This window comes from Sphaerodactylus townsendi, linkage group LG16, assembly GCF_021028975.2.
Source record: "Sphaerodactylus townsendi isolate TG3544 linkage group LG16, MPM_Stown_v2.3, whole genome shotgun sequence".
NCBI classification, from domain to species: Eukaryota; Metazoa; Chordata; class Lepidosauria; order Squamata; family Sphaerodactylidae; genus Sphaerodactylus; species Sphaerodactylus townsendi.
Window position 1 is genome coordinate 25,209,898 of NC_059440.1, and position 18,571 is coordinate 25,228,468.

An 18,571-nucleotide genomic window follows, 5' to 3' on the forward strand; every position below is an offset into this window, starting at 1 on the left:
TTTGCAAGAGGGGGAGAAATAGAGGTGGGGGGGGGGAATCCTCCCCACCATTTTCTCTTTCTTTTTCCAGACAAGAGCCGACCGGACTCCGCAGACAATCCAACACATCTCGCATGGCTCGCTTTTAAGAAACGCCACAACGTGTCACTTTCGCCGCCACCCAACCGTGCGTGTCAATTTCACTGCCCTGTGCCCAAACGCCCTTTTCGTTCCCGGTTTCTCTGCCTCTCCAATTCATTCTGCCTTTGCCTCGCTGGTTTTATTTTCTCTCTCTCTCTCTCTCTCGTTTCCCCCCTTTCTGCCGTCCTCCAGACTCTCCTAGGCGAAGCCAGCCGCGAATCTCTAGCGCCCACTATTCCAAAAGCCAGGAATTAAAAGATTTCACAAGAACTTGGAAACGACTTGGGGAGGGGGGGGGGGGAGAGAGCGAGAGCGAGAGAAAGTTGCTGGGTTCAACTTTGCGGCTAACTTTCGCTTCTGGTCTCCCCCCTTTAAGATTCCCCCCTCCTTCCTCCTCGGCTATCCTGGAGATCCGCAGAGAGGTGACCCCCCGCTCCCCGCAAGTCCTGGGGTGCGCAGAAGAGGGAGAAGAAACCCAAACTTCGAAGAGCCAAAACAGAACGGCGCACACAAAAAAAAGCGCTGGGAGCCGCGGAAGACTCCTCTCATCCCCGGAAAGGGCAGCCCAAGGAGGTGACCGGTTCCTCGTCTCCGTCCCCCCCCCCCCGCACCAGCCGGCCAAGCCGCCCCCCCACCCCCCAAGCGCGGCCCCCCTCCTCTCTCCCTGGCCAGATCTCGCCGGAGATCTTCCCCCCAACCCCCACCCCGGCCGCGGGAAGGGACCTACTTTTGGGCAGTTTCCTCGCTCGCGCCTTAGATCTCATCTTGACGGCGGAGTGGATCCCTCCTTGAACCCGCGGCTGCTCTGCCGCGCTATCTTCATCTCCCGAGCATTGTCAGTTTGGACACCTTCGCACATGCGCACAGAGCATTCAATCTGACACCCTCTCCGGGGCCAAAAAAACTTTCCAATGTATTCATCACCATCGGGGTTGGGGTTGGTTGCGGAGTGTGTGTGTGTGAGTGTGAGAGAGGGGGAGAGAGAGAGAGAGAGAGACAGTGTGTGTGTGTGTGGGTTCTTTGTGTGTGAGTGTGGTGGTCCTAGCCTCTTCTTCAGATCACTTATCTCAACCCCCTCCTCCTCCTCCTCCTCGCGGAGCACCATCCTTCCCCCCCCCCTTCCCCGCACTTTCCCCGGATCTGCCCCTTTAAGCAAAAGCTCCTCTCCCTGCCTAACCCTTTCTGGGCTGCCCCGTGGCCCTCTGGACAATCTTGCAAGATGCAACGGGACATCCCGCCGAAGGTGACTTTTTTGCCATTTCTTATTTATTTCCCTTTCGGGGGTTCGTTCGCAAAGCATTGCTCGGGAGGGGGCGGAGGGGCGTCTGGTGTGTGTGTGTGTGTTGCAATCGGTACATTTCACGTGCCACTTTGCAGACCTTTGAGTGTGCGTCTCTCTGCCTGTGTTTCAATTGCATTTGGGTCTGGGGGGCCCTTTGCCCCCTCCCCCCTTTTGGCACCCCCGATCCTCTGCATGCTTCCGCCCCCACGAAGTCTCTTCCGAACCCGGGAGTTTTGCGATCCGAGGCAGCTCCTAAACCGGCGTGAGGATCCCTGGGATTGATCTCACTCCCGATCCCCTGCGCGTATACTCGGGAGTAAAGCCGACTGATTGGTTTCAATCGGATTCCGGTAGGATTGAAGGGGCGCGTCGAACCCATGGGGGGATGGGGAAGGCGGGGGGGGGGTGAACTGATTTGACTCGGATTTGCTCCGCAGTAAAAGGGGCGTCCGGTTGCAGCCGTGCACCTGGAGCGGCTGTTTACACTGAAGTAAGCCACCTCTTGCAATGGGGTTGACCCCAAGAGAGGCTTAGGATCGCACTTCCCCCCCCCCCCGAACCCCGTATGATGAGGTGGGTCGGTTCTCTCTGGACCGGGGAGTTTCCTTGTCGGCCTGTTTTGCTCCGCTCCTGCGCACGGATGTGCGGAACGCGATTGCATTAAAAAGTCTATTAAGAACGATTAAGGCTCTTCACATGCCGGCCCATGACCTTCCTTTTCTAACGATTGATTTTGGGGGCTGTCAGTTGTTCTCAAACCTGAGCACATTGTCCACGGGGGGAGGGGGCTCTTCCGACTCGCTTTACCTGCTGCTTCTGCCCACCTTCGGCTTTGCTAAAACCTAGGATGATTTCTTTTATTTTTTGTAGGAGAGCTTTCCCGCAGCCCGATCCCAGGGCACGGTTTGCGCTGACGTGTGCCTTCACTGACATGCCAGGAACTTACTTCCGAGTAGGTGTAAACCCCCTCGTGGAAATAGGCTCACTGGTTCCTCCCCGAGAGGGATATCCTTGGAGAATTAACTCCTTGAAATAACTCCTCCACCCAGGACTGCTTATTTCCAGGCAAGATTTCGATGCCCGGAAAATGGGCTTAAAAATGGGCTGCCGAAAATTCCGAGTTTTCTGCGGGTTTGCTCACGAGTAAGTCCCTCTGGGCCCTAAGCTTGCAGCCCTGCAGTTTACACGGGAGTAACTGACACTTCTACGTAAACACGCTGCGTAAACGGGACTCTTGGTCCAAAACAGTGTGCCCAGGATTATAATTTTTAATTTGGGGGCATCTCTCTCTCACCCCCTCACCCCAACAACATTTTCCTCCCAATTTATCTCATGTTTTTGGACTTGCTCCTTTTGCCACTCCGTTTACTCCCCCCCCCTCCTGTTTTAAAAACCAGGAGTCCAGGGTACCTTCTCGGTTGGCACCGGAAAAGGACCAGCAATTGACTTCCGATCAAAATAACTCGATTATTTTTGCACAGTTTTCCGGGTAATTCCTGCCACTCTCTCCTTCTCCTGCAAATCCAGGTGAATTGGGGGGGGCTATCTCCCCCACCCCAACAGATTCGGGAGGGGGGGTTTAAAGGGGCCGCAAGGGGGTAAGTATATATCATTTTCAGAAGCGGTTTGTTTTAGATTTTTTTAAACTGTCTGCCGGGGTCAGCCTTGGGTTCCTCTACCGCGAAGGGGGGGGAATCTGTGTGCTTGGGAAGTCTCTTCGGGCCGGGAGGGGAGAAGAGGGGTCTGAAATATTATTTTAAACGAAGAAAATTTCCTTGGAATTAAAAGGGCCAGTTAGAAGTTGTCAGGGGAATGGTTTTCATGGGATTAACATGAAGGTAGGGGACACCAAATAATGGAACGTTTACCTAACCCTAAAAGAAAATAAACCGGCGGGAGGGGGGAGACAACCTAGGGGCGTTCCCAGCTCGGCAGGAAGGGGGATTTCGGCAGGTGTAAAGTAGAGGGGGGGCACTTCCACTTGGCTACCAATCTCCTTTCCCAATAAACTCTTTAAATTGACAGAATGGGAAATGTGCAGGTGGGTTTTTTCGTTTTCTTATAGCTAGTGCTCAAGATGTTTTTGAAACATTTGTTGGAGTGATAATGTCAGGAAAAGACCGGGGACATACAAAAAAAACACGTTTGTTTTTCTCTCTTTTTCTTAAAAAGACTGGGAACCAATTAGCTTTCCTATCCTTTCACACATGTGCTTTTAAACCCCATTGAAAACCCTCTGGGAAAAATAGCCCATCTAATTCCCCCCCCAATAAACATACATAATAGCCACTTTCAGAAACTTTAAACGAATCTGGTAATTGAGTAAGACCTGTTTTTGTTTTTATTTTTTTAACTGCCCCTCTATAATTGACAGTCTCTTGGAAAGGGAATAAATGAAGACAAAATGCCTTCTAGAATTATTTCGACCTGCTATTCGATGTGAGTCGAATTTGGATTATGATTGGTCATAAAAAGGGAAAACTATTTCATTTATAACGATTGCAACTCGTGCGGAATCCACCCAGGAGAGGTTAGAATTCGCATTCTAATTCGAGCTGCGCAAACTGTGAAGTCAAGGGCCAGACACTTGGATCGGGAGAAGAATTTCCACTCCGATTCAATTTCTCCAGATAGAACAATATCAAGAAAGGGGGGGGGGACCCACTCTCCTAGGTGGAGTGGGGGAGACCCTCTCTCCTCTGCTGCCCCTGGGGCGTGTAACCAGTCTCTGGGTCTTGAGTCATATTCCTTTTGGCTTTTCCTTACGTTCTTGTTGTCCAGGAAATATCGTGAAGATTAATAAGACCACAGTTCCGTGCACACAGCTCCTCGAGAGTAACTCCAACTCAACGCGAGCTAATCAGCTGCATGGATTGAAGGACGTGTGTTGGGTAATGGTGATTCTTTAATCGAAATAGAATCGGGCCCAGTGGCCTGGCCTCTGCCTTTGCTCAAAAGCCTTAAGGGGGTTTAAGTGTGGCTAGGATCTCAGCCAGGTCGAGAAGGAAGCCAGCTTGTTATGTTTTCAGGTGATTCCCTGCCTTATGAGGTCACTGCCCCACGTAGCTTACAGTGCTCCCAGCAAATAACAAATGAAAGATCTCAAGGCCCTTTCGAATTGTTTTAATACCCCCCCCCCAAAAAAAAAACGTGTTGCAGAAATATTACTAAGTCAGTCCTCCCTTGTTGATAACTGGCCTTGCTTGTTAGTAAATTTGCAAATATACAGGATATAAACATGTGCGAGATCTCTGTGGCATTTACCTCCGAGTAAATAGCGGATCGGGCTGCGTGCTACTTCTTAGCAAACCAAAGCGGACCCCCCCCCCCGCCCCCTATCTCAGACAGTTCTTTGCTGGTTCTTTTATTGGGGCTACCGGTTTTCAGCCCCACAGATTAAGGGAAGAATCTGCTTCACTTTCCTTTGCGATCCGGTGAGCCGGACACGCCTGACCCAGAGGCAAATTTGGGTGCCTTTGAAGTCCGCCATCATCCACTTGTTTAGAAAGGAGAATCGGCGCCCCTGCAGGTTTACGCGGGAGTAAGGCTATTGTTGCTCGCAGTTTAAAAGTCCTGAATTCTTCTTAAGATCTTATGAGCAACATTCTTGGGATGGGGGACGTGTACTGGTGTCCCCCTCCTGGGTAGGCAGAGATCTGAACCCAGCACTCGCAGCTTGAATGCACCTTGTCCCCCCCCCTTCTCCCTCCCTCCCAAAACCTTTTGAGCAAGGTCAACCAATTACCTGTAGGGCAGAGCGGCACATACCCGGCAGCGAGCAGCCCCGCTATGCGCAAAGGTCCGCGTCGCCCTGATGCAAGCGAGGGGTCGCCTCCTCAGGTGTGCTCAGGTGTGGGGCTGGCAAAGTTTCCAGGCGGGGCCGGGGCCAGGAGGTCAGCGACCCCCGCTTGCAGCCTCCCAGAGATGACAGGGGAGGAAATGGGGCAATTTGTCGGAAGCTTTTAGGGCAAGCTCCAAACTGCAAGAGGCAAAACTCGATTTCACAACGCCAAGACCCCAGGGGGAGGGGGTCTTTACCGCCAGGCCACGCTTCCAGAACTGGGGTTAGGATTTTCCCCAGAAATAAGATGTCGAGAATGGGTTGTTCTTTTTTAAGTGCTATTATTTGCTTATACGACACACGCGGTAACAAGAGCCAGAACAACCAAGAAACTTGTCGCATGTTAAAGACAGACGGATTGACAGAAGCGGAAAGCCAGCAAAGGTCCCTTTCATACGGGGCTCCAATAATCCGGAGGGCCTCCGGTTCAGAACTCACTGGGACAAGGAACACACCGGATCCTGGTGGCCCGGCATCAGGGGTTCCCAACTTCAGCACCCCAACCCTCTGCAACCCCGAAGTTAACACTGACCGTGACCTACCTTGCAGGGGTCTTGTAATAATTACGCACAAAGCATGTCTCTGACGCGCTGTACCACTCAGAAGGTATGCGCGAAGCACGATTGGCTGGCATTTCAATTTATTGGCCTGGCTTCCCGGTCAGATCGTTTTGCACGATTTTTTTTTTGCAAAAAAAACCCAAACCCGACTGGTTTGATTGATTTTCTTTCTCTCCCAAAGCCCCCCCACCCCTCCTTTCTAGCAGGGAAAACCCCAAAGTGTTGCCTCGGTAGTTCTTTATTCAGAAGAAAGTTCTCCCCGTTAACCTTACTTCCACGAAAGGTGCATCAGTGAGCTCAATAGCTGTTGGTTTGGTTTGCTCGAGAGTAAGAGCCGTTGAATTTGGTGGCACCGCTGGGCGAGTAGCGTAGGAGAGCGCTTGGTAGGTCACAACATTTTTTTTAAAAAAATAGAATCTTTCTAGGGGAAAAAAATTGAAAACCCCAAACCAGAGAAAACGTTTCAATTAATTGGAGGGGAATTATAGCAGGGGACTAAACAGAACAGCTCCTATTTTTTTAACAAAAAATTGGGCTTGCTGAGACGTGAGGGGGCAATTTGAGGCCAGGTGCCACTCATTGCCCCCTGGTCCCCTGGCCACACTGGTCGGGGGAGGGGGCATTGGGCTTTCTTCTGCCGCTTCCAGCCTGTTCAGGGTTTTTTTTTTTAATGGCAAGATATGTTGTTGTTGTTTTAAAATATATTTTAATAGTTGCAAAGGATTTGCCGGGGAGATGTATCTGAATGTGAGAACAAACCCTCCTCCTCGCACCCTCATCCCGTCCACGTTGCTGACCGGGGGATTTGGAAGCCCCCACCCTGAATGCTGCCATGTCAAGAGGAAAAGAAGTCAGGGTTTCTTGGGGGTTTCAACCTGTTGCTCCAAGACGTTGGGGTGGGTGGGTGGCTGGAGGGCTCGGTTTCCAGGAAACAGATGGACTCGGGGTGCGAAAGCAGGTATGGCTCGAACTGAGAATGCCTTAGGCCAGAGCCAGTCACAGGTTGAGGAGGTTTGCAACCAGGCTGGATTACTTGGAAGTAAGTCCGAAGGGATTTGCGGGGGCGCACAGGGCTGCTGCTGTAAGAGTCAGACCCGCTTTCCGTTCACTCAGAAGGAAGCCCCGTTGACCTCAAGGGGAGCAGGATTGCAGTCTGAGATCCTTCCATTGACCCACTACGGGATTTGCTTCTGAGGATCCGCCCCGAGGCCTCACCTGGGACGAAGGATCTCGACACCCCCCCCCCCACCTCTTGTTCCTGCCCCCCTCCACGCGTTCCGCCTCTAGATCAATGTAGTGAAAGGTTTCCATTTGGATTAAAGCGCTTTGTGGATCGCGACGGCTACCAGTCAGCGATCCTAACCGGACTGGTTTCTTTTTACTGGTTCGTTCGCACGTCAAAAAGGCCACCGATGACCAGATCTATTAGTGGATTCGTGGGTCGTCGTCCCCCGACCCCCGTCGATTAAAGGAAAACAGCAAACCTACCGCGCCTGTTCTGGATTATGATTTATGAATAGAAACAGCCTAATAAGATGGGGGAGGGCTCAGCCTGTACTTTACCCCCCCTCACTAAAAAAAATAAATACACAACTGCTTAAGTTTCTATTTGCTGCCTTTCATATTCAAATTCCCTGGAGGTTTTTTTTTTAATTTAAATCCCTAAGTGAACCAACTTGATCAAAACCTAGGAAGAAAATCCTCTCCCCAAGCCCCCCCCCAACTCAAATAATTTAAACAGTTGAACCCCCCCTTACTCCTGCACCTGTTTCAAGTCTTATAACCAGCAACATCAACCAAGGAGTGAGAAGAAAATTCATGGTGGGGGGTGGGGTGTCTTCTTGTACCCACAGCTTAAGTAAGGTGTGAGTGTTACCCAGAAGTAAGTGCCATTTTATTACAAGGTACTGCAGCTTGCAACACCTTTCCTTATCTCTAAATGAAGAGGAAAATCAGTGAGTTTAGGGGGAAAATTCCTTCTTAGCACCTTCAAGCGTTTGGTTTTCCACTTCCTTTTTTCTTTTAATGGAAACAAGATTCTCGGAGAGGAAATGCAAATTTATCCAGACACAAGATTCAATACAGTTGCCCAAAGAGGAAGGGGGTATCTCTCTTTAAAAAAAACAAACTGTATTAGGGAAGTATGTTTCAAAAGTGGCAAATAAAATCAATCAGTTAAAATGCCTGAGAGGGTAATTGTTTATAATGCTTTAGCATCCCCCGTTATAAATATTGACCCCAAATGAGGACTAGAAACTTAGAAGTAACACTTTGCCAAAAGAGGAAATGTAAGATTGAGGACCATTCAAGGAGGAGGTTTAATGTGACTGTGGGGTGCGATTCTTTAAAATATCCTTCCCACTTTGCTGTACTTTGCTGTACTAAAAGGATCACTTTAACCACATCAGTTTTCAATCCTATCAAATCAGTACCAGAATAAAAACGACTAGTAGAGCTATTACTCCACCATTACACCCCCACCCCCCACACACACACTTTCCAAATGTATCCTTTACTCATGAGATCTAGAAACTTACATTTTACCGGGGAGGGGGGGGGGAGGTTTGTTCATAAGCCTTGTTTAGTAAATGAAACCACTGATCTATAGGGGAAGAATTATAATTAGATTTTGTGTGGATTTAAGGCGAAGAAGTTTGCTTAGGGGTGCTGGTGGCTGACTTCCGGTTCTGGAAATGCAGTCCTAAAGAGAGGTACTCTAGTCTAAACACATTCACTTCAATGGGTATCCCTACATAGGACTGCATTGTAAACCGGTCGTTGCTTTACCTATTCCTCTGGCTCATCCAAGAGAAAGCCCTGTTTTCCTCCTGCCTGCCTTTCCAAGTCAATACTCTCAGTCAGGAAAAAAGAAAGTTCTAATTGATAATAATTTGTACCATGACCGTGTTGCAGAGTTTCCCCGCTGGCATTTCCCTGGAGGTGGAGGGCATGATCCAACCGCAGCTGATCACTGTATTGGCCTCTGCATTTAAACGAGAGACATTTGGGCCAGCGGGAGAGATCCCAGTTTCCCCAGGGAGACGGATGGGTTTTAAGCAGCCCTGCAAAACACCCATTTAGGGTGTTCGAGCTGGGAGACTGGAAAACACCCATCAGGACTACTGGTCATGAATAGAATGGGTCTTCCAACTTAACAGGGGGGGGCGTTTGAAAGGCTGGGACCCAAAGTGCACTCACTTCTGAGTAAACCCCCAGTAAATAGAGTGGGTCTTACTTCCGAGTAGGTATGCAGAGATTTTTGGGTAGCTCAGACTGAGTTAAAACTGGGAGCAAGAAGCCACCGTTTCCCATCATCCCGTCTGCAAGGTCAACTGTGGTCAAATGGCAGACTCTTCAACGTGCCGACTCGGAAGTAAACGGCAAGGAATCCAGCAAGAGCGCCTGGCGTGTAAACTTTTGAAAGGGCAGCCCGGGATCTGAGGCTGCGATCTTCAAGCGCGTTTGTGGGAGAGTCATTTCCCATCCAGCTGGTACTTTTATGTATCTGGCCAACTGGTATCGGACTGGTCTTTAAACGGACTGAAGTGTTTGAAGATGCTCAGGAGGAGAACCTTCAAACAAACCTAGAAGCACACGCACACGAGAGAGACAGCAACTCCGGGGCTGGCATTTATGTCCCTAGAACAGCTTAAAATAGTTGAGGCTTTATAGGGCTGGCCAGGAGGTCCAACATCAACACTTTTCCTTTTTGGGAGACTGGAAAGCACAAACTCTTGATTGTTACCACATACGGAGAGATTATTAGGAAAGGCTTCGATTATGATTTATGTCTCCTTTTTTAAAAAAGAGAGAGAGATGCCCATTCAGGTCACCCCCATGAACCACGTGGGGAAGGAAAGATCCACTTGACGCTGCTTCCCCGGAGATCTCGTCCTTCTCTCCCTTCCCCCTTCTTCATTTGTTAACAGTGTTTACCGAGAAGTCAAGGAAGAAACGGATTTAGATTTCCCCCCCCCCCCCCACCCCTGTAAACAGCAGCTGCCCGGCCAGAGGATTGCAAGCGGGTTTAGAGTCGCCTCTCCCCAGAGATACTCTTCCAGGCACAAGGGGGCAGTTGAAGGCAGGAATTGGCCAAGAAAGCCTCCGCTTGCATCATTCAAGAACTGCAAGGGAACCCACTGGATCCCCCGCCCCGCCAAAGATCGCGCTTACAAATAGCTCCCCCTCCCAATGTACTCCCCCACAGCAAATTACTACAAACCAAACAGGCACTCTTTAAAGTGTCCCAGGTGTGTGGGGCATGATGGGAACTTCGCAAAGCCGGCGTTTTGCATCCCTCTGAGATTAGACCAAGTTGGGTCATATATCTATATCTATATGGAGGTGTGTGTGTATACATATGTGTGTACAAACACACACACACACACATCCATATACATATTTATATACACATATATACACACCTACATACATATGCACATATATAGATATATATTATTTGAACTCCCGGGGAAATTCGGATGATCCCTAAATTAACAAAACAGAGATATTTAATGTCAGGTGTTTGTATCTCTGGGGGAAGGGGCTGGGCTGGGCTGGGCTGGGCGAAGAAGAAACCCGTCTTGGGTTGAAGAAAGTGGCTAGTTTTAGGCAGCAAAGGTTTCGGGGGCAGTGGTCTGCCTTTTGTTTTGTTCTTGCAAAACCTTGTAGCTGGAGGCTAGCAACGTTTTTCTCGCTAGTCCCCCGAATCCAGGGGCGTTTACTCCGGAGTCAGCGTAACCAGGGGAACGGCAGCTTTGGGTTGGGAAACGCCGTCCACATAAAATAATCATACTTCGATGCAACAAGCAATTGGACGGAGTTAGATTTCACTCCGAGTCAGTTTTAAGGCGGAGATCAAAGCCTCCTATCATTTCCAGCGCGTGCTTTTATATACATGCATACACTTGACAATGCAGTGGATAATACTCGGGGTGGGGGGTGGGGGGTGGGAGGCGGTGAATAAAACGATCTGCTTGATCTATCAACGCATGGAGGAAAGAGGACCGCTCCATGTCTTGTATTACCCTTAGGTTTCCAGCCAAGCCACAGTTAACACCACCTTTCAGGTTCAAATCCTATACCCGCTTATTTGGGAATGAGCCCCCCTTGAAGTCAATGGCCCTGCAGAACAAACAAACCCCCACCCCCCAGTATTGGCCTGATGAAGTCTGAAATCCAGAGGGGCCCTGACCCCTCGAAAGCCTTACTTTCGAGTAAACAGGTTTTAGGCGAGGAATGTCCCTGAACCAAGGGCAATGTCGCTTCTCCTGAACGTGCCCAGGATCGGGCCGCGACAGGCACCTTCTCTCCAGCGCTTAATTCTCTTCGGTTGAAATCTGTCTGTTAATGGCGCAAGAAGGATGAATTGAGGCCCCTTTCCCCCCCCCAGAAGGCGGCTGATCAGAGGCATGAAAGAAACGGGGCGCCGTTCAAGAGACGAATCGCCTTTGGACTCGAGACCATTCTCTTTTGGGGATCTAGTTTCCTTTGCAAAAAAACCCCCCAACACTCCCGTTTCCTCTCATGAGGGTGTAATATTTCTGAAGGGCGCTTCCAACGCCCTCGAAAGTACCCTGCACACGTCTGCCTCTCCTCCCTCCCTCTGTTATTACTTCTATATTATTAATAGTTTAGCATCCAGGCTATTGTTAAGAATAACAGTTAATAACAGTCATTCTAGTCGGTAACAGTATTATTAAACACGTCACATTTAATCATAATATTACTATGGAGAATGGTGGCATCAATTAATAACCGGAGTCGCGGGTGCCATTGCAAATAATAGCACCCCGATTAATATTGCTGATGATGATCTAATCGCAAATGCCGTAATGATTATTAACAGTAGACTTCCTGGTTTGCCATTTTCCACGCAGGCAGCCCGGGGGGGTCAGGCGTTTCTTTGGAAACCGTGGCCAAACCTGCGAGGGCTTCGTGGGATTTATTGCAAGCAGCAACGCGGAGGGCAAGGAAATTTGATGGACATTTTCTTCTCTGTTCTTTTTTTTTTTCAGAGAAAACACAGATTTCGGAGCAGAAAGTTTGGCAAGAAGAAAACACGGAGGAGAGACGTTTTCATTTGATGTGCCCCACTGGCCACCTGGGGGCTGGCAGAAGAGTCCCCCGGGATTCATTGCGCTTAAACCAGCAGGTTGGGGAATAGTCCTAAATTCCCCCTCCCCGTTGGCAGGGGTCGCCCCCCCCCTTCATGCCAAATAACACCTTAAAAGAACTGGAGGGAGTCCCCCCACAGTCCACCCCATTGCTAACTTTAATAGGCTCCCTTCAGAAATATTGGAGCCCACCGATTGTCCATTAAACGCCACCCAAATCGGATCAGGGAAAGCAGGTCTTTCGCCGCGGGGTCGGGGGTCTTTTCTGCTTGTTGGGTGCTGCTTCGGGAGTGGTCGCGTCGGATACGGGGCTTTCCCACCACACCCAGAGGGATTTCCGAAGGGAAACCCTGACTCAGGGGCGCCTGCGGAACGCGACCTTAGCGCTTGACCCTCTTTGGAAGAACAATGAGTCCCATGCAGGACCCGGGTGGTTTGGCGACTGGAGGAGGGTGGGCAGGGGAAGCCCCCCCCCCCAACTGGTTACAAGGCAGCATCTATTGAAGTAGAATAAAGACTGAAAACGTCTCCTAAATGGGGCGCATTTTGGCTGCAAACCGGTGCCCAGGAACTTGGGAGTAAGCGCAAAGCAGAGGATCTCGCTTCTCTGCAAATATCTATAGGGTCGGGCAAGATCCTGGGAAAACCAGAATTGATATGAACGGGAGGTAGAAAGAAAATGGAAAAGAAGATATAAAGCAAGGAGATAGTGTTTTTTTTCTCCTTTTAAATGCAAACGCCTTTTGAGACCACAACGCGGCCCGTTTACGCAGAAGGAAATTTTACTGGGATACAAGGAGGATCGGCTTGCAGCCTATGCGGGCTTACTCGGAAGAAAAGCCCATTCTGTTCAGCGGGATTCACTCCCCAGTAACAGACTTTGGCTTATACAGTTTTGGGGGAAATGACAGAGAACGAAGCAGCCGCACAGGAGAAAGAAAAGAAAAGAAAAGAAAAAGGGGAACGGGCAGAGAGAAGGGGGGGGGGGCAGGGAAAGAAATCCTGCTTGGATATAAAAGGGGGGGGGGAGAGAAAGAAAATAGGCTCAGGAATTCCTCAGGGAGCGATTAGTCCCAGAGAGGCATGTTATTAAAACAAGGAGGCGACGGGCTCTCTTTTAATTCGGATTAACACCTCCAGCCAACTGGCGGCTCTGAAATCTGAACTTGATTCGGTTCCAGAACTCCTGCCTCTCTCTCTCCCCCCTCCCTCATTCCAGCGGCCAGTGGCCGGCGCTCAGCCCCCCCCCCCCCGTCGCTGGCTCTTTCTCCAGCCCCACCTTGACCCGGCCAGGTAGCGCCTGGATAATTATTAGCCATTAATTGGGTTCAGGACCTTTGGCGGTGGGAAAAAGAGGCGGGTGACCCCGGGACTCCCCAGAAGAGCCCCGGGGCGAGTTCGTGTGCAGGCACCGTCCCGGGTCCCTCGAGGGCAAACAGAAAAGGCATTGGGCGGCGGGGGGTGGGGAGGGTTGTTGAGGATCATTAGGTGGAAAGGACAGAAACTTTACACGAAGGCAGGACTGGTTTCCAAGGAAAAGAGACCCCCGCTCCCCGCCCCGGTCAGCTTGCTGCGTGCCAGGCGCTTACTGGAACGACCTGGCTGCAGGGTATGAGAAAGGAGGAGGCTGCAGCTATAAAAATCAAGTGCCCTTTATAAGGAAGGGGTGGGGGGATAGAAAACTTGCTAGACGGCCTGGGCAGAAAGGGGGGAAACAGATGCAAAAGATCGCATTCCTCTGGCTGCAAGACTCCCCGCCCCTCCTGAATCACCCATCACATTTCGTTCTTTCCGAGGGACAAAGCACTCGACTGAGTTCATCGACTTGTAATCTCGACAACTACCCGACAAGGTTGGACCTGTATCATGAACCACATATTGCAAAGGGGGGAGGGAGGAGGGCTGGGGCTGTTGTGCCCGTGAGCGGAGGCCAGATTAAAGCCAGGGACTTCCTGGTTGGCTAATGTACTTTGGAACAAGGGAGGGAAAGTGCAGCAGTAAAATGTCCATCTTGTTCAGGAGCTCCTCCCCTTCATGCAAGACCAGCTCAAGAATGTTTCCTGGTGTCCCCAAATGGGACTAGGGCTAGCAGGACCTGGGTTCGAATTCATGTCCAGATGTTCACTAGGTGACCTTGGCCCAGTCACTGTCTTTCAGCTTGGCCTACCTCACAGGGCCATTGTGAAGATAAATCAGAGAAGGCTAGAATCATGAATGCTAAGAAGATGAATATGACCTTAGCATGACAACAACCTTTCTAAGGGGGGGGGGTTCCCTGATGAGAGTTGGAAGAGCCTCCTGCAGTCAATCACTTTTAATTGTTTGCCACCATGACAGTCCTAATTGGATGGCAAAAACAGCATACCAATGTTTGCACAAATAAAATGTAGTCATTTTCTTGTATTATTATGCATGGAGAAATCAGTTTCATATACTGATATCAGTCTGTCTAATTCTGCATGTAAGGATACTTAAATCCATGCATCAGGGCCATGAAGAAAGAAATGACATATTTCTGCAGACTTGGAGGACCCTCCCAAATTTGCAGGAATATACAAAAAAATAAAAAGGAAGAAAGAAAAAAAGGATGGCTCATTCCGCACATGCAGAATAATGCACTTTCAAACTGCTTTCAGCGCTCTTTGAAGCTGTGCGGAATAGCAAAATCCACTTGCAAACAGTTGTGAAAGTGGTTTGAAAATGCATTATTTTGCGTGTGTGGAAGGGGCTGAAGATAATTTCCCCTCAGACAGGGGAAGCCAACATTCCTCTGCTGGTCCAGTGGTGTCCACTTTTCTTCCACATGTGGGGAATGTCAGTGGAGGGGCAGGGCAGAAGTTGCTCCTACTCCATGCAGAACAGAGGGGAGATCAGATAGGTGGATATAGCAAAGGAAATGGGCCGGGGTAGGTAGGCAGAGCAGCAGGGGGAAGGACAGTCCAGAGAGATGCCACTACCAGGGGATTCCCCCCCCCCCCCTCAACAAATCTCCCGGGCCCTCCCTTGGTATACACATAAATGACATAAATTGCACACACAACAAGCATGCAAAAATCCCCTGCCAATGAGCATATACAATTCGAACGGATGTAAAAAAACCAATCATGCACAAGCAGAGAACTGAAAGGGTTGAAAAAAAATGAAGCAGAAACAAAATAGGGAGCATTTTTTTTGCCCTTTCTGTTTTTTGGGAGAGAAAAAAAAAGAGGTCTAGAATGGGGGTGGGGGTGGGGTGGAGGCTTCAGTTCACTCCCTTTGCTCCCAAGGTGAGCAGAGGAAGACCTTCCGGGTTTGGCGACATATTTTGTTCATTTAGAACACAATGAAACTTTCAAATGTGAGCCAGTTAGAGGCATAATTCAATAGAGCTGGATGAAGAACTTATGGGGTGTGAGGTGATTTTCCAGTAAGCTCTGATTGCTGGAAGGGAGTGAAGTAGACACGGCAGGAGGAAGGGGGAGGAACATGGGGTTGGAGGGAAAAAATACATGGGAGATTTGTGGAAAATAATTTTGGGGTGTGACAAGAGAGCAGAATAAAAGAGAAGGTTTCCCTAGGTGGATCCTTTGCCATTTTTCTTCATCTGAATCTCGCCCTGCTGTTTGGAACTCTAAATGACTTTTTCTTGTTTCCATTGTGGAACGATGTATTAGGAATCTTTTGTTCCTGTGTGTGTGTGTGTGTGTGTGTGTGTGTGTGTGTAAATTTCCAGATTTTATACATGTGCCCATTTATCGAAGATTTCTTAACATTTGTCTCTTTTAGGCCTCTTCCGCACGTGCAGAATAATCCACTTTCAATCCACTTTCAATGCACTTTGCAGCTGGATTTTAATGTGCAGAATAGCAAAATTCACTTGCAAACAATTGTGAAAGTGGATTGAATGTGCATCATTCTGCATGTGTGAAAGGGACCTCAGTCCTTCCTATATCACCATACATACAACAGCAATGCTCAACAGAGCATGCATGCATGAATGCAAAACCAAACCAAAAGGATATTAATGCAATTACATGGAAAAGCACTTTGAGAGATTTTTTTTGCAGTGTTTTCCCACCATATAATTTAGCAAGTTTTTATCGCCAAGGGCCTCAGGACACTGCATATCATGCTCCTATTTTGTCCTCACAAAAACCCTGGGAGATGGAGGAAGCTGAGAGGCACAAGCATACATTAGTTATGTTGCAAGGAGCAGGGTGAAAATTAATATAAAGAACTGCAGATATTCCAGTTGCAGATTTACTTTTAGAAATTGTCTGGATTAAACTGGAATGTATAAGGAATGGAAAATGTTGCAGAGAAAAGATATGGAATAATGAAGGGATGGACTATTTGCTTCAAAATGACCAACAAATTAGTCTCATTCCTTCTTCCAAGTAGTTCAGGGTAGTACACACAGTTCTCCCTTTCTTCCTATTATCCTTACAGCAACCCTGCAATGTAGGATTGAATGAGAGTGAATGCCCCCCACCACTCAGGATTACCCAGTGAATTTAATGGCTTTGTCTAGGGTACACCCAGTCCAACACCTCTCTGGTCCCTTCTACACATGCAGAATAATGCACTTTCAATCCACTTTCACAATGGTTTGCAAGTGGATTTTGCTATTCTGCACAGTAAAATCCAACTTCAAAGTACATTGAAAGTGGATTGAAAGTGCGTTATTCTGCATGTGTGGAAGGGGTCTCAGCGACACAGTGGGTCTCTAAACATCTTCCTGAAGCAAAGGAGATCTTACTAAAAATATTGTTTTCTTCTTTAGACTCTCTTGTAGTTTATCTACAGATTATCTACTTAATGAAATTTGTTTTTCTTTTTCTATTTTTTTCTGATGTTCCATCATTATGAACTGTAGTACACAATTCATTTCAAATAGCAAACAGCACATGTCGACCTAGCAACTCAAGTGTCATACTTCTTGTAATCACAGTATGTATATTAGATCATTTACCACTGATCCTGTTTTGTTGGCATTTTAAAGTCCAAAATTCAATAAATCAAATTGTTTTTCAATCAAGGAAGTTTGCCATGTTTCTTTCACATTTATACTGCCCTTCATCCAAGAAGATGAGGGTCTCATTTCTTTGCTATCTTTATAACAATCCTGTGAGGTAAGTTAGTCTGAGAAAGAAAATGAAGGACACAGTGTCACCCAGTGAACTTCATGGGGCAGGGTCTGAATTTGAACCTAGGTCTTTTTGGTCTTGCCCAATAATCTAACCACATTGCTTGCCAATAATGAATTATGTTGAAGCTATAAAGGCTATGCGCAATCACGTACACATTGCACTCAGTTGGATTTTTTCCTGAGTAAACCTGCAGGATTGTGTGGGAAGATTGTAAATATTAATAAATCCTATTGGGACTCAAGGGGACTTCTGAACAACCACGCTCAGGATCATGCAGTGTCCTGTTAATATCTCTGTGCTATTTTCTGCAGCATAAATCTCCCTGCTATGGCTGGGTTATGTGTTAGGGGCCATCAAACCTGGGGTTCCCACCAAGTATACACAGACACACCAATATTGGCTCCATGAAGATGAGCAGACTGGGATGATGTACATGCTTACAAACACATGTTGATCATATTTCATATGTTACATTTCTAGGTGTATTCCTAAACGATCCATACGTCCTTGATCATGCCTCGACGCAGGATCTATGGAATACATATTCCCTTCCAGCTTTCACCTGCCATTTAAAGGACCTCCCAAATGATGGCATGCAGTGGACGAGCCCCCCCCCCCCCCGCCCCCTCCCCCAGCAAAGTCTGGATCTCACTCCCATTTCAGCACCACGTCCCTGGCAAACATTTTTTTTTGTATTTAAGTTGAATTATAATTTGAATTAATTTTTAATTCCCAGGAGCTGCTTTATGAGCCAATGATTTAGCTGAAAAATAGTATCATTATCTTGGCTGTATTTCCTGAAATGCAGAATATATGATGTGACCTTTCTTCTGTTTCCAAAGCTTTTGCCTTAGCCAGCTTTCCTCAAAAGATCATATTAAATAATAATTCTCCTTATTTTTCCAGAGGAACAATGTATTTTATATGAAACCATTAAAACATTTGCATTCATTATGTATACTGCTATTAAATAACTGCTATATGAATTATAAAATTGAGTTGATTATGGGGACTGGGAGGTTACCAAGAAGAAGCAATTTAGAATATTTGTTTAGGGGAAGCCAGCAGAGCGGCTCTTGGGTTAGAGTTTGGGCTACCAGTAGGTATGATGTCAAACCTATGGAAGTGGGTAAACAATCTTGGATCCTGTCTATTCAGTTCTGCAATGAAAACCGAGGCTGTCTAGGGATGGGGCTGCCTCCCAGCACCCCAAAGTCTGTTCCACCCCCTTGTCCCAAATGCCCACCCAGGGACCATGGAACATACCACAACTGACAGTCACATCTCCTTTATCCTGGGGTAAATTACCATGTGGATGTCTGTAGAATGGTTGTTTGCAATAAGCAGATTTTTCAGAATCAAAGCATAATGCAGTAATAGAAAAGAGTTGGTTTTTATATCCCACTTTTCTCTACCTTAAAGCGGCTTACAATAACCTTCCTTTCCCCTCTTCTCCACAACAGACACCTTGTGAGATTGGTGGGACTGAGAAAGTTTGAAGAGAACTGTAAGTAGTCCAGGGT

The 18,571-nt window shown here is 48.1% G+C and overlaps 1 protein-coding gene and 1 long non-coding RNA gene across 8 annotated transcripts in view; one reads left to right on the top strand and one right to left on the bottom strand.

Moving 5' to 3' along the window:
- The window catches only part of PRDM16 (PR/SET domain 16), a 404,189-nt gene extending 403,011 nt beyond the window's left edge, over positions 1–1,178 (bottom strand). For all 7 annotated transcript variants that reach the window (XM_048518726.1, XM_048518723.1, XM_048518722.1 and 4 more), the window contains exon 1: positions 848–1,178. Coding sequence is in view for 5 of the 7 variants with exons in the window: in XM_048518723.1 (XP_048374680.1) it covers positions 848–884 (37 nt within the window). In the remaining 2 variants the exon portion in view is untranslated. The remainder of the gene's footprint in view (positions 1–847) is intronic.
- On the top strand, positions 806–16,936 carry LOC125445596. The gene is made up of 2 exons (XR_007246315.1): positions 806–1,363; positions 11,821–16,936. It is a non-coding gene; the product is annotated as an uncharacterized LOC125445596 (long non-coding RNA).
- Positions 16,937–18,571: the final 1,635 nt, after the last annotated feature.